The 16583-nt window shown below is 44.8% G+C and overlaps 1 protein-coding gene across 1 annotated transcript in view; it reads left to right on the top strand.

The window, feature by feature from the left end:
• The window catches only part of qsox1 (quiescin Q6 sulfhydryl oxidase 1), a 90842-nt gene that overhangs the window by 59775 nt on the left and 14484 nt on the right, over window positions 1-16583 (top strand). The window contains exons 8-10 of the mRNA XM_080195936.1: window positions 1055-1184; window positions 10155-10277; window positions 14049-14205. Coding sequence (XP_080052062.1) covers window positions 1055-1184; window positions 10155-10277; window positions 14049-14205 — 410 coding nt within the window. The remainder of the gene's footprint in view (window positions 1-1054; window positions 1185-10154; window positions 10278-14048; window positions 14206-16583) is intronic.

Here is a 16583-nt window from a genome sequence, read left to right as displayed (position 1 = left end):
GATGTGCAATGGGACACACCTGCCTCTCAGTGCCAGGGACCCGGGTTCGATTTCCAGCTTGGGTCACTGTCTATGTGGAGTTTGCGCGTTTTCCCCATGTCTGCGTGGGTTTCCTCCGGGTGCTCTAGTTTCCTCCCACAGTCCAAAGATGTGCTAGTTAGTGCATTCTCCCTCAGTGTTGATGTTCTCCCACAGCCACTCTGCCTTATCCAGCTCAACATCACATCAGAATAAGGGCCAACAAGCCAAAAATACTTACATCGGCCTTGTACATTGAAGGTAACCCAAAAGCACTATTTAGGTCCCGCTATCAACGTGATTCTGCCCATTTCCCCTCAGAGAAACCCTAACAACCAGATACTCTGCTCACCATACATTCCATGAGCCAAGTATTCAAGTAACCACCATCACTTCCCACGCAGCAAAGTCAAAATAAAGACCAATCTAACAAGGCTAGATATTCAAAGATTAGTTGACCATGTCTGGGAATGCAGCAGAAAATAACTCCCCACCCTAACAACACCAGAGACACCAACGGCAGAAAAATGAACCTAGTCTTTTCCAGGATACATGATCTGTCTGCACCTTCATAGGAGACAAGCAAAGATTCCTTAATCCCAAAATAGCAAAAGTACAAAAGAAAAATGTAACCCCAAGAGTTGTAATGGGGGATTTTCCTCACCCATAACCTCTCTGTTTTGAGGTGTGACTGTATCTCTCTATTGAAGTGTAACTATATCGCTGTCTCACTCTGTCGAGGGATATCTGTATCCCTCGCCGTGTCGCCATCTGACTGTATCCCTCACCGTGTCGCCGTCTGACTGTACCCCTCGCCGTGTCGCTGTCTGACTGTATCCCTCGCCGTGTCGCCGTCTGACTGTACCCCTCGCCATGTCGCCGTCTGACTGTATCCTTCACCGTGTCGCCGTCTGACTGTATCCCTCGCCATGTCGCCATCTGATTGTATCCCTCGCCGTGTCGCCATCTGACTGTATCCCTCGCCCCGCCGCAGCCCGCTGTATGATTAACTTTTTGCCTGTGTTCCTGTTTGCAGTGCCAGAATATACATGGCTGATCTAGAATCAGCACTTTATTACTCTTTCAACGTGGAGGTGGCAACACATCAGGAACTGTCGGGAGAGTCCCTCACTGCTCTGAGACGTTTCATCCGAGTGCTCACAAAGGTTAGTTCAACCCTGAGTTTGGGTGAGTCACAGAAATAGGAACTATGTGAAATTCAACAGTACTTCTAAATAGAAAGGTCACTTAATGTGGCAAATACTGGTTTAAGAAATCTCTTTAAAAACTAGTTCTAACATGAATCTGATCTCTTTAGAATATTTCTCCTTACTTCCTTCACTCTGGCTATCACTTCTGAGCATGCTGCTATGGTTGATCCATTACATATTTAAAAATCTCGGAATGGCGAATTCCTCGCAGGGCTGAATTTGATTGCTGGGATTTTGTAATGCTGTGGCACTTTGCAGTGGAATTGCTTTCAGCAGGGAATGTGTTCCTTACTAGGTGACGATGTGAAGTTTCTGTTTTGTTGCTCACTGTGTTACTGTATGAGGTTCCCAATTGTTCAGTGGGGTAAGGGTTACGGTATAAGCCTGGAGTTTACCTTAATTCTGTTAGTACCACTGACTGTATAATGAGTTTTGCAGAAAGGGAGGGCTAATATTGCTGAGTGAGAGTTACTGGGTTCTAAAGTGTGACTTTATCAGTTTAATAGCATATCAAAGTTGTATATGAGTAAATCTTTCCCCAGTAATTTTGCCCAGATAACAATGGCATGTTTCACACTATTGATATTGAACCTGCATTATAAAATGGTACAATATCATTACATCTTGTTTGTCACATCCTACTTTCTTGTGTCACGTGCACTTCATTTAATATTCTTTTTCTCAAAACAACAATAAAATCCAGATTTAGAAGTTAGCAAATGTTCAAGTCACAAGTAAGCAAACCAGGAACAAATCAAACATGAGGATTCACCCAAATCTAGAAATGAAGCAAAAATGAAATTGATCAAAACAACTTCAGGCTGGGAAAAAAAGTGGCGGGCACGGTGGGCAGCATGTGACATGGCATGGCAACACAGTAGGAAGCACAACGGCATGGTGTTTAACACTGCTGCCTCATAGCACCAGGGAACTGGGTTTGATTCCGGCCTTGAGCCATCGTCTGTGTGAAGTTTGCACATTCTCCCCTAATCTGCGTGGGTTTCTTCAGGGTGCTCCAGTTTCCTCCCACACTCCAAAGATGTGTGGGTTAGGGTGGATTAGCCATGCTAAATTCCCCCTTACTGCTAGGGAGAGTACATCTGTGGGGTCATGGGAATAGGGCCTGGGTGGGATTGTTGTTGGTGCAGGCCCGATGGGCCCAATGGCCTCCTTCTGCACTGTAGGGATTCTATGATTTCCATGTCTTGCCCTTCTGTCCACTGGCAATGGACTCCAAATAAGGTTTAAAACAGAATGAAAACATCAACAAGTTTACAACTCTCATGGCAGCCTAATTAAACTACCTCGGATGTTATCCTTTGTGTCTCAGATGGCTTTCACAAAATTCTAGAAACCTTTCTCGTGAAAATGAAACTAACCATTGGGAGTGTGTCTTTTTGTTGTTGTTGTGAACCCTAAACCTTTGAAAATAGCTGACATAATAAAGACATTTTAGGTTTGAAGACTATTTTTGCACAGAGGTATGAAAATGGAATAGAGTTTTGTATTTCTATGAGAGAATTTTTATTTCTCAGGGTTTTCTGTTTGTTTCGGGGTTTGTTCCAGAGGAAGGACTTGCAATTTCTTTTAACGCGCACTTGGAAAAAACTATTATTCTTTAAGGAATTTGCATTTAGCAGCTTTCACATTCTTAGGACTGTCCAGAGCACTCGAGATGAAGTTATTTTTGTTTAGAGAGAAATCTGCGGTTGTTGTACATTTGGAGATACGATGGGAACACTTTGGCAAAAACGTGTACCCACTCTCATGTCTGCTGCTTCTCTCTGCCCTCCAAGGTGATGGGCAATAAATGTTGGCCAGCTAGTGACGCCCATGTCGCACAAGCAAATCTTTAAAAAAACACTCGCACCCAACCTGACTCCTTTCTCCACAGAGTATTGTGGTGCCAAAGAAGGTCAGCCAGCCCATTATGACTTGGAATCGAGAGTTAAGACAGATGATCTGTTGCTCAGTTTGACACAGGCTTCAGCAGTCCAGCCACCATGCACACAGTCAGCCCCACTGGGAGGTGGCTTTGAATTTGCCCCAGCAGCTCCCTTGGTGATATAATGTGAGATTGTGTAGGAGAGTCTGTGTTCTGAGTTGACAAACTTTAACCAACATCCAGGAGCGTATGCAATTCTGTTGTGGTGTCTGGAACCTCAGCCCTTTGAGTTAAGAGTAAGAGACAATAGAGCTTCCTGCTGCTGACACTGACCCACCCTAGGATCATCCTGTGGATGAAGTTCAGTGGCAGGAATACACAGGGCAACTGGTTCCTCCTTCTTCTGGGTGACAGAGGTCAGTTTTGACACTGATCCACTTGCATATGACCTTTGCAACCTCTCCATTTTGGCAGGAGGCTACTGGGACACCAACAGCGCTGATAATGTCCCCCAGAGTGCCCATCCCCCCACCCACCGTTCCAGCTGACCTGTCGAGTTGAGCCATTTATCAAGACTGGAACACCCAGCCCCTTTGACGACCGGGAAGTGGTCACAGAATTGACACCTTGACCTTTTCGGCCGGTGTCTGCAGGGTCGTTAGTCACATACAAAGGACATTAGCCGATAGCAATGGGGTTTTGTCTGATCACAAAATGAACAAGGGGAAAACATCTAGAAGGAAAAGATAAGAGGAACCCTTTTCTTCAGGGAGGTCGGTGTGATCTCGATAACAAGGCCTTGAATCGAGAGGGGAAAACTATTCTATACATCAACAAGTAGAAAAGAATGGAAACCGTTCTCCATTTTACACTTTCAAATAAGCTAATGTTTGATTTGTCTTGTCATAAGAAATGTCTTTTAATGAGGGGCACGACATACAGAAACTACAAAGTGCAAGATCGCTAATTGTCCATTTCAAAGCAACATATCTTCAAAATGTGAAGAATTGAATACCTTGCCAGGCACCATCTCCCTCCATAATAGCCACTTGCACTTTGTCCCAGCATGCAGCACGGTGGCACAGTGGTTAGCACTGCTGCCTTACAGCGCCAGGGACCAGGTTTAATTCCGGTCTCGGGTCACTGTCCGTGTGGAGTTTGCACTTTCTCCCCACGTCTGCGTGGGTTTCCTCCGGGTGCTCCAGTTTTCTCCCACAGTCCAAAGATGTGTGGTTAGGTTGATTGGCCGTGATAAATGGACCTTAGTGTCAGGGGGACTAGCAGGCTGTGGGGTAACGAGGATAGGGCCTGGGTGGGATTGTGGTTGGTGCAGACTTGATGGGCCGAATGGCCTCCTTCTGTACTGTAGGGATTGTATGATCTGTGATGCTGTCCAGTCTTCCCTGATTTTGACAACTTGCATTTTTACAGCATCTTTAACATTGTAAAATGTGTTTCACAGAAGCGTGGTCAAATAAAATTTGATTCCGAAAGACTTGAGGAGATTTTAGCACTGATGACCAAAAGCTAAATTGGAGTTAGAGTTTTGGGTAGTGGCTTAAAGGAGGAAGGAGAGATTCTGGGAGGGAATTCCTGAACTAAACTTCCAGACAGCTGAGGAACAGCTGCCAGTGGAGGGTGAAGATGCTTTGAGAGTTGACCTGTTACAAGGTGAAATGGAGCCAACACAAGTCCTTCCTCCTTTCAAAATTTGCCATTGCATGCAAAAGAAACACCTCTTTACTATTTTACAAGCTTATTGCCCCCACTCTGCCTGCGTTTGCCTCTCCTTCTCCAGTTTCACTGACTGATCTGAGTGCGCATTCAGTCAGTGAGCCTGAAGGGCACAGTGAAGTAACATTGGTGCAGATGTGTGCCCCAACAAGCCTCTTCAAGGGTCACAGAAACATAAATGAAACTCTACAATGCAGAAGGAAGCCATTCAGCCCATCAAGTCAGTACCAACAACAATCCCACCCAGACCCCTATCCTCATAATCCCACATATTTACACTGCTAATCCTTCTAACCTACGCATCCCAGCACACTAAGGAACAATTTAACATGGCCAATCAGCTTAACCTGCACATTTTTGGACTGTGGGAGGAAACCGGAGCACCCGGAGGAAACCCATGCAGATATAGGAAGAACATGCAGACTCCACACGGGCAGTGACCCAAGCCGGGAATCGAACCCAGATTCCTGGAGCTGTGAAGCAGCAGTGCTAACCACTGTGCTGCCCTATATTTATGCCAAAGGGATTAGGTCAGTGATGAACAACCTGCAGCCCAGGGGCCAAATGCGACTGATTGGGGTTCTGAGCACGGCCCACGAGACATTTTATTGACCGTTGCCTGCGCTTAGAGTTGCAGCATGCCACTGATCCCATCGCTTGGCTTTTTTCTTCATGGTATAACTGAAGTACAATGCACATCAAACAAGAGCACTTTAAGTGAGGTACATGCTGATTGAACACAACATTGATGGTGAGAGCTATGTGCTCCCTCTGCGTCTAATAAATATTTATTTTGTTCTTACCACTTGAAGTTGATAGTTCTGTCAATATATGAATGATTAAGCATTTTCTATAACTAATGAAATATTTGGCATGTATTAAACGTATTCAATCTTATTCATAAGGTAATGGTTGGCCAACAAGCCCGATTTCAAGCTTGTAGACCACAAAGATGAAAGAGGCTCCCTTATGCGCCACACTCACGAGCCTAGGTTGCCCATCACTGGATTAGGTGGATGATTGATGGAGAAAAAAAACCTTAACAAAGAGTGGAAACATGCACGCTGCCCCACTTGACGCTTGCTGTGGTTTCGTCATCAAATTGTGGGAGACTATTTAAAGCAGAAACTGTCATCAAATCATTCGACAAAATGTAGAATATCCAATTCAATGAGAGGAGAGCGAGTTGCGTTGTTATGGAGAGATGATTCTGAAAGTGAAAGCATCCCATCTGATCCAGAGTGGGGTCTGTGTGATGATGCCAGAGTCTAAGTGACTGTGGATGAATGTAACTGTTTGGGGTGGGTGCTGAAGCAGTTGTCCAAAATGTTATGCTTGTGGTACAAATATCCTTGTTTGTGTGTCTGCCTGTGTATATATGAAGGGTTTAGCAGCAAGAAAACAGATGGGAGTGCAAGTTGCCCTGTGAGAGGTTTGGAAATCCTATTACTACAGCAGCTCAGACTGAGGCTGCTGGTTCCGTCACAGGCTTAGGTGTAGGCCGCTGGAGGGGAAGGGGGTTGCTCAGTAAGCTGTGGTAATCTTATTTTTACCCTCTAGTGGTGAGTGTTCTCAAATCCCGTCGTGTTTGTCTCTGCGCTGATACTAATTGAATTCTAGTTACAGTTATTGAACGGAAGTAGATTTTCTGGCTCCTTGGAGGCCGTGGTTGTTGGATTGAAGCAGACGTGATTTTTATCTCAGCCCAGAGCTGAGTGTTTAGCGTGGTCACCAGCAGAATACAAATAGGGAATAACAAGAATTTACTCAGGCCAGGGGAGGAATCAAGGAGCTGTAAAATAATAATATTTTCCTTTTTTTTATTTTTAAAGAAATGTACGTATTTAAACACTGAAAAGAAATGTGTACTTTACCCCAACTAGTTCTCTCTTGTTTATCATATGCAATGTTGACCCCTTTGTGTTCACCCTGAGCATGGGTTCAAATGGACAGTGGCATGTTATCACCCATGTGAAGTAACCACTGTAGACTGAATGACCTGTTCCTCTGTCAAACCATCTGTGGTTCCACTCGGCGTAATTTTTTTCTCGTGACATGTGCTGTTGTTGCTGGACCCAATGGCCCTGTCATTTGGTGTGTGATAAATCAGCAAGTCCAAGTAATCAGCGCCAAAAATCAAGGGCAGGATTTTCCTGAATATCAGCAAAGGCCGATGGCTGGCGGGAAAATTGGCGTTAGAGCCACTGACACCAACAGGCCATATAATATAGAGCATGGAGCAAAAAAAAACCTAAAGGGCAGGTTCCACAATATCGGGCTGGCCTTCCAGCAAATTAGTTTCTTGAAGATCGGGTGGCATTTTTTAAAGGCTATGCCTGTGCACAAAAGTTCATATCAAACCAAACACCACCCATCCCCCCCCCACTCCACTGGCAATACCTGGGCAGTGCCAGGGACAGTGCCCAGGCATGACTCCCTTCACCCCCACCCCCAAACATTGCACACATCGGAGCTTCCCTGGGAGATCGGCACAGTTAGGGAGACCAGTTGTAATTCACGCCGGTCTGTCCTCACACTGGACTTTCTCACGGTGATAGGGGGAATGTTTCAGACGTAGAGGCCTTGTAATGTAATACTAATGTGGGGAAATGATGTTCCTGTTAGGGTGAGGGGAACGGGGACAATCGCATCACATTTTTGCATTGGCGTGAAAGGCAGTTGGATATCTTGTGAGATTTTCCACTCCCATCACTGATTCGGCCCGATGAAAACAGGAACAGAAAATCCACTCCCCCTTCCCCGCTCCTTGACATATTACAGAGTGAAAACTTTGTGCAGTTTCACCCCAAAGATGTGCTCTTAGGCTAATCGGTTTCTACCAAATTGACACTAATCCTTCCCTGAATCTGACTGAGTAGGGTCCCATTCGTAGACATGCAGGGTAGAATAGGTGTAGGGTGATGTGGCGGCGCGGGCTCGTTGGGCCAAAGGGCCTGTTTCCCGTGCTGGGTTGTTCTTTGTTCTTTGTTGTTTTGTTCATTAATACAGGAAAAAATAGCATTGCCAGTAAGAATGTCCTGTCCACCACCTGTAAATAATTTGATGCGAAATAACGGAAAATGACTTTAAAAAACATAAAGAACCATTTCCTAGTTTGTGGCTGTACAATAATCAGTCTCTTCATAAACTAAATAGCCCATATTGTTTAAACCTTTTTAAAATGTCTCTGTCAGAACCCTTGCAGCTAAAGCAAAAGAAAAGGCCTGAAGTTCTGAAATGGGCACCATAACAGAAGTTACTGTGTGATTAATTTATTCTGGGAGCAGGTCTGTCTTATTTACTGCCTTTATCAAACAGTGTAAAAAAATCACGGAAACATGATTTGTGCTGGCTGTAACATGCACTCAACATTCTATGTTTGATTTGATTTTCAATTTATTACTGCCACGTATCTTAGTATACAGTATTGTTTTTTGTAAGCTACATATACAAAGTAAACCGTACACAGAGAAGGAAAGGAGAGAGTGCAGAATGTAGTGTTATACTCATAGCTAGGGAGTAGAGAAAGGTCAACTCAATATGCGGTAGGTCCATTCAAAAGTCTGATGACAGCAAGGAAGAAGCTGTTCTTTAGTCGGTTGGTGTGTAACCTCAGACTTTTGTATCTTTTTCCTGATGGGTGAAGGTGGCAGAGAGTTTGGCACTGGTTTGATCCATTGTAGGCAAATTACTCTGGAAATGCCAGTGCAGTGGACAAGAAAGTCTGCCCTCAGATGTGAACTCATTTCATCTTAGTCCAGGGCAGTACAGAAGCATTAGTATAACCCCACTGCCAGCTTGTACATCTCTAAAATAGGTATTAGTTGCAAAGTATCCCACACATACATGGGCTCTCTGGACTTCGGTAATTGGGGTGTGGCCCAATCGGGGACAGGGGTGAAGAAGGTGTGTAATTGATCACTGTCAACTGGAAACCGTAATGCTTGTAGGCACAATTTGGAAACATTTGTTCTGGGCCTGGGTCTCTGCGTGTGCCAGATAACTGGCTGACAAAGCAAGAAATGCCCAGTGAGAGAAAGCAAGGGGATGTCAATAGGAGATTTGGCTCTCCTCACATCCATATAACCAATCAAGAGAATTCTTTAAAAACTATTGAAGCTGTAGTTTTAATATAACTATCAGTCTGTTTTTTTTATTCACTTGTCACCACCTCCCCGGCAGGGATATACCCAACATTCCCAACCACTGGCTGGAAACCTTCAGGTCAAACAGCCATTCCCCAATTGAGGAATTTCAGGCATCAACCCATGTCCATTCACTCCCTAGTGGACGTTAGACATGCCTGAGAGTGAATCTTGAGGCATGTATTGTCAGAGTAGTACCTGCCATGTAGAGTTGGTGAAAGAATCATAGAATCCTATAGTGCAGAAGGAGGCCATTCAGCCCATTGAGTCTGAACCAACCACAATCCCACCAGGCCTTATACCCGTGACCCCACATATTTACCCCACTAATTTCCCTGAAACTAAGGGGCATTTATCATGGCAAATCCACCTAACCCGCACATCTTTGGAGTGTAGGAGGAAACCGGAGCATCCAGAGGAAACACATGCAAACTTGGGGAGAGCACTAAGATAGTGTCCCAAGCTGGGAATTGAACCTGCATCCCTGGTACAGTGAGGCAGCAGTGCTAACCACTGTGCCACCGTGCCGACCCAGACTAGCCTTCAGCCACTTGGACATGATGCTCCCTGTGTGGTTTCTTTAATGCATTGTGTAGCATCCATACCTGACATTCATAATCATGTGGACGCCTTTGGATAAACTTCAAAACTGTAATTAGCTCTGATGAACTGTGGCGTATTTGTGTGAACGACTGAACAGGCTGCACATTCTGTCAGCTTTTATTGTTCGCAATTGGTTCTTCAGTGATTTCCTGACAAGTGTAAAGGATTCAAAGTGGAATTAACTCAATTTTCTAGTGGGCATGAGTCCACAACAGAGCTGACTCTTCATTCAGTTTGTAACTGGCAGTGAATTATCAGTTGAGTTCAGAGAGGCCTTAGCAAGACTGGTGTGGGAATTGAAAATGTCACATTAATGTCCTGTGGGAGGGGGTTGTGTATTGAGTCTGAAATGGATATCTTTATGTCATTCACATGCCAGTTGGATGCCATGATGAGGGGATTGTTGGCTTTCCCTTTTAGACAAGTGAACCAAACATGTCACAGGCATTCACCCTCAGAAAGGCATCGAAACTTTGAGTTGACCAAGTATGTGTGACCCAAAAAAGCATGCTCCTTTTCTCTGAATAATTGTTAAACTGTACTTCTTTCTTTCTCTAGTACTTCCCTGGCCGACCTTTTGTCATGAAGTTGCTTCAGATCACTAACTCCTGGCTGGCAAAAGTTGGCACAACGCCAATCTCCTACGCTGACTTTGCGAATGTGCTACACAACAAAAATGGGGTAAGCTGACGCATTAAGTGCGCGGATCTTGTTCTATTTTAAGGTACTATTCTCTCTAAGGTTGTCACAAATACATTCAATAAAGAATTCAGGAGAATCTTCTTCACCCAGAGAGTGGTTAGAATGTGGAGCTCACTCCCACTGGGAGTAGTTGAGGTGAAAAGGTCAGATGTATTTAAGCAGAAGCCGGGTAATTATGTCAGGGTGGCACAGTGGTTAGCGCTGCTGCCTCCTGACTGGGTTCGATTCTGGTCTTGAGTGACTGTTTAAACTCCACATATACATTCTCCCTATGTCTGAGGGGGTATCTTCCAGGTGTCATAGAACCCTACAGTGTAAAAGTGGCCATTCGGCCCATCAAGCCTGCACCGACTCTCTAACAGAATATCATACCCAGGCCCTCTCCCCCAGCCTATCCCCATACCCCGAACATTTACCATGGCTAATCCATCCAATCTACACATTTTGGGACACTAAGCGGAAATTTAAATTGGCTAATCCACCTAACCTGCATGTCTGTGGACTGTGGGAGGAAACACATGCAGACCTGGGGAGAATGTGTAAACTCCAGATAGTCACCCAAGACTGGAATCGAACACGGGTCCCTGGAGCTGTGTGGCAGCTGTGCTAACCACTGTGCCATAGTACCACTCCGGTTTCCTCCCATAGTCCAAAGATGTGCAGGTTAGGTGGATTGGCCGTGCCAAATTGCCCCTTAGTGTCCTAAAATGTGCAGAGATTACTGGCCTTTCTTTCCTTTGGAGGTGTTCCTGTGGCTCAGTAACTGCATGTAACCCTGAGTGCAGGGTTAGTGGATATCCTTACTACTCTACTTTCTCCTCTGCAATATGAAAATAATGTCAAGGAATTATTAGAGCAGCAGCTTTGACGTTGTGAGCTCAAATGCCAAGTTGTGGAATTTACCTGAATTCACTTGATGACATGCGGGCTATTACCAGTAAAAGAAGGCCATCAAAGCTGCTACATTGTTGTAATAAACCTCAACTGGCTTCATAATCTCCTTCAGAAAGAGAATCTGCATGCTTTCCTGTAAATAACATGTGGTTGATTCTTATTGTCCACCAAAGTAGTCTAGGTAGTCAGTCATTACTAACAATCATTATTCAAGAGAGAAGCTTTGGCATCATTGCCAATATGTGGAAAGCAAATAAAAAGAGGTCACAATAATGGCAGTGCAGCTCCAGCACGGTCCAGGTACCATGACTCAAAACTCAGTATCCAAAGACCAGAATTGCCCAGAAACTAGACGTTTTTCTCTTGAGCAAAGGAGCTTGAAACAGAATAAGCATGAAAAGGAAGAGTCCATTCTCAAGTTGATCACAAAGGACAGAATCAGCAACACTTGAATAAATTGCTGATTGCACCATTGAAAAATCTACCTTCTCCGCTCCTTCCAGCCTACTCTCCAGACACAAAGCTGTCTGTTTCAGTGGTGGGAACATTTCAATTGCAATATTCCTGGCCACTTTCAAGGTGAGAGGTTCTGAAATCCAGCATTTTTCTCTCTTTCCCTGTTATTGCAATCCAAGCAAATGCTTTCGTTCCTGCAAGAATCACTCCACTGCAAGGTTAATAGATTTTTATAAGTCTGCCCAAACCCTAACTTAGAAATCTTCAATGTTTCTGCCCTCATGGCTTACAAGGAATTGCCACACACAGGCACTCCCCATGCTGTGATCTACAAGCTAGCTTTTTTAAGACACTAATGATTAATAGAGTGCCCTACAGAGACAGCTTGTATGAAGGTGTTAATTCCAAATTTCAACACAATGCCAGTCCCAAGTGGGCTGGATTTTGGAACTGTATCTATATACAACACTCATAATATGAAGGTGCTGCATTTAAACTTAGAGTATTTCACAATAGCTTTAAGAAAAAACATTTTAAGAAAATAGATATCTACTTATAGATATACACACCTTCTCCCCAGTGTTATTTTATGTCCAATGGATAAAAATGAAATGATTATTGATTGATAAATCATTGAAATCAGGTCAGCAAAAATATTTGCTTGATCAGTGAAAATATTTGTTAGCCATAGGTACTGGTGAGATTTATAACCTGCCCAACTCAGTGTGTACTGTCACTTTAAACAACTTCAGTTTATAAAATCTCTACAGTGCAGATGGAGGCTATTCAGCCCATCGGGTTTGCACTCTCCAACAGAGTATCTTATCTAGACCCCCATCTGCCCTATCCCCAGAACCTTATGCATTTATCCCACTAATCCCCCTAACCTATATATCATTGTGCACTAAAGGGCAATTTAGCATAGCCAATCCACCTAACCCGCACATTCCCACTTTTGCGCATCAAAGTTAAATCTGAACTGGTGCTCAATGGCAAGTTAGAGAATTTGGGAGATAATCAGAGGATTATTTACATTAGAGATCTATATGCTGTTCTCAGTACTTCTCTAATGAATTTCTATCCCCTCACAGCAGCTGGGCACTGTTCCTGCCTCACCTAGTGCCTGACTCCAGCCACTCTTCCTTGGTTTTGCCTGGCTGCATAGTCTATTGTAATTCGTTGAAGGTCGTTCAAGGTCGTGCAGATAAAAGGAGGCAATACCTTCCCACTTTAAGTGTCTGATTCTTGCTCCTTAGAACATTTCCTAAACACTCCCCCCCAACCTCCCACCCTACCAAGTGGTCTGCCAAGTCTGTATGGATACAGTTGTGTAGCTCAAGGGCAAGGTAAAAGTTTCTGAGAGGCTGGATACAGTCCGTGAGCCTGCCCAAGATCAGTCTGAAGGGATTAATGTTTTCATTTGAGTTAGTTGCTATATGTGCACAGTATAGAGTGGTTAAAAGTGAAGAACTCATTTCTTCCTGGTGCTGTACAGCCCTTGTGTGCCTCTGTCTTCATTCTGTGGACCAAGTAGATGGAATCCGATCCAGTGCAGCAGAGTATGGTTAAATGAGAACCCGAGTTCTTATCTCGTACAATGAGTAGTGGGGAGGTCAAGGAATACAAAGAAAGTATACACTAACTTTCAGGTGGCAATTCTTATTTCATGCTACAATGCATTCATACATCTTTTGGTGTCAAATTTAATACATCTGATAAAAGGAATAATTTACTCCTGTCTCATGTAATATATTTAAGTTCATTCTAGCTCATCATGATACAGGTAAGAGTGAAAAATTTGCCATAAGTGAAAAAATCATAGAATCCGTACTGTGCAGAATAGGCCATTTGCCCCATCAATTCTGCACTGACTGTCTGACAGAGTATCTTACCAGGCCCTATCCCCATAAATTTACCATGGCTAATCCATTTAACCCACCCATCTTGGGACACTAAGAGGCAAGCTAACATGCCAATCCACCTAATCCGCATATCTTTGGAGTGTGGGAGGAAACCAGAGCACCTGGAGGAAATCCACAGAGATAGGGCGAGAGCATGCAAACTCCACACTGACAGTAACTCGAGGCCAGAATTGAACCCAGGTCCCTGGAACTGTGAAGCAACAGTGCTAGCCACTGTGCCACCGTGCCACCTCATGATGTGGAGTAAAGGTGAGTAAATGGAGCTGTGGCCCAAATCAAGCATGGACTAATTGCATGGCAGAGTAGATTTGAGGGGCTGAATGGCCTACACATGTTTCTTTTGATCCTATTGCATTTTATTTATTGTTTAATATACCTAAATGTCAGCTTCTGAGTATATTTCTGTGTAAGATTTGCACCGAACATGTTCTGAAACTGTCAAAGTAACATCAGATTAATTTTCTTCTTTGTCCCTTAGAGCACTGAGGCCCTGTTTCCCAATAAAGCAAATTGGGTGGGTTGCCAGGGCAGCAGGCCTCAGTTCCGAGGTTACCCGTGTTCTATCTGGACCTTGTTCCACTTGTTGACAGTGCAGGCTGCAAAATACAATCAATCAATGGCACAGAGGACAGAAAGTAAGGCTCCAACTTTCAATATTTTTTAAGATCTGCCTGTATATTACTTTAGAGAAGGTAATTGTATGAATGGCTGTGGTGTAGCTTGTCACCCAAAGGGATCCTCCAGATTAGTTAAAAGAAAATACAATTGTCGTTCTCGGTTAGGAAAAAGATACATTGATCAGCCTTGTACAAGGAGTCCTGTAAAATTCTTACTTTCTCACTCATTTAATTTATACTAAATATTAATACAAATACTTGGGATAAGAAATCAGGACGTCAGGAGTGAGGGAGTTTGGGGTCTTACAAGTTCTGAGGAATGCCAGCTGGGAGATTTGTAAGTGTGTCACACAGTGTTCACCACCAGAGCACATGTTTTAGAATGGTTACACTGAGCAAGTTCCCCACTTCCGTTTACACCCCGTCCACTAGGAAGGTCACCCGAACCCTCCATGTAGTGATTAAAACCCGCCGCCCTCGCCCACCCGGACCCACCGCCCTCGCCCACCCGAACCCGCAGCCCTCGCCCACCCAATCCTCTGCTTACCAGTGAGTGCTAAAAATTAAAAAGCAGTGGATTCCCACATTCAATTTCCAGGATGTACCAAGTTAGGTATTCTCAGTCAGGGCAGCGGTGGGCATTAGAGTTGAGTTTAACATCCTGGGAAAGTAGGTTTGGGAAACCTACCGTGGTTGTCAAAAGAACAACAAAGAACAACCCAGCACGGGAAACAGGCCCTTCGGCCCAACAAGCCCACGCCGCCGCATCACCCTACACCTATTCCACCCTGCGTATCTACAATTAGAACCCCTGACTTAGCCAGATTCAGGGGAGAATAGTGTCAATTTGGTAAAACCAATCAGCCTAAGAGCACATCTTTGGGGTGTGGGAGGAAACCGGAGCGCCCGGAGGAAACCCACGCAACCACAGGGAGAATGCACAAACTCCCACAGACACAGGCCCAAATCCATGTATCTGCACAGCTAGCAGTGCTAGTCACCGAGCTGTTGCGGCGCCCGTCTACCGGTCCAGGATCAAGCACACACACCGACACGAAGTACTAGGCCACTCCCGGAACCTCCAGGAGCAGCCCACGCACGACCCGCCGTGTGCATGCCCCTCGTTTGACAACGAGGTGGACCTTCACCTGCGGAGTGAAAAGACAAAAACGTTAATCACAAGCCTGCCTTTCCGGTGTCTCCCGAGGTTCTAACCCTTATTCAATAACCCCTACCATAACCCTCCATCCTCGTTTCACTCATGTGCCTATCTAACTGAACCTTAAACGAGTCCAATGTTCCCGCCTCCACCACCCCACTCGGTAGCGTGTTCCATACCCCCACAACTCTCTGCGTAAAGAACCTTCCTCTCATATCCAAATTATACCTCTCCCCCCTCACCCTTAAATCATGTCCTCTTGTATTCGTAACCAATCTAGGGAGCAGTCTCTCACTATTGACCCTGTCTATTCCCTTCAGTATCTTATATACCTCTATCATGTCACCCCTCAATCTCCGTCTTTCCAAAGAGAACAGTCCCAGTTTCTCCAACCTTTCCTCGTAACCCAACCCCTCCATGCCAGGCAACATCCTGGTAAACCTCCTCTGCACCCTTTCCAGAGCCTCCACGTCCTTCCGGTAGTAAGGTGACCAGAACTGGACGCAGTACTCCAAATGCGGTCTAACCAACGTTCTATACAACTGAAGCATTAGACGGCAGCTTTTAAACTCTATACCTCTTCCTATAAAGGCTAGCATTCCATAAGCCTTCCTGACAACATTCTCCACTTGTGTCGCAACCTTCATGGATTTGTGAACCTGCACTCCCAGGTCCCTCTGTGTTTCTATACTCCTAATTTGCCTACCTTTAATCACATAGCTCCTCTCTACATTATTCCTTCCAAAATGCATCACCTCGCATTTGTCAGGATTAAATTCCATCTGCCACCTATCTGCCCAATGCACCAACCTATCTATATCCTGTTGTATCACCTGACAATCCACTTCAGTACCCGCCAACCCTGCCATCTTGGTGTCATCAGCAAACTTGCTGATCACACCACCTACGCTCTCTTCCAAGTCATTTATGTAGACTACAAAGAGGAGAGGTCCCAGTACTGAGCCCTGCGGCACACCACTGGTCACTGGCCTCCAGCTGGACAAAGTCCCCTCCACTACTGCCCTCTGTCTCCTATTGCCCAGCCAGTTCTCAATCCACCTAGCTACCTGGCCTCGTATCCCATGCGCCTTAACGTTTTCTACCAGCCTACCATGAGGGACTTTGTCAAACGCCTTACTGAAATCCATATAGATGACATCAACGGCTTGCCCATCGTCAACCGTTTTTGTCACCTCCTCAAAGAATTCCACCAGATTCGTAAGGCAAGACCTCCCTC

Source organism: Carcharhinus amblyrhynchos, chromosome 9 (assembly GCF_965287045.1).
Source record: "Carcharhinus amblyrhynchos chromosome 9, sCarAmb.v2.hapA, whole genome shotgun sequence".
Classification (NCBI taxonomy): domain Eukaryota; kingdom Metazoa; phylum Chordata; class Chondrichthyes; order Carcharhiniformes; family Carcharhinidae; genus Carcharhinus; species Carcharhinus amblyrhynchos.
The sequence above is the reverse complement of the archived record's forward strand: the minus strand, read 5'-3'. Positions and strand labels throughout refer to the sequence as shown.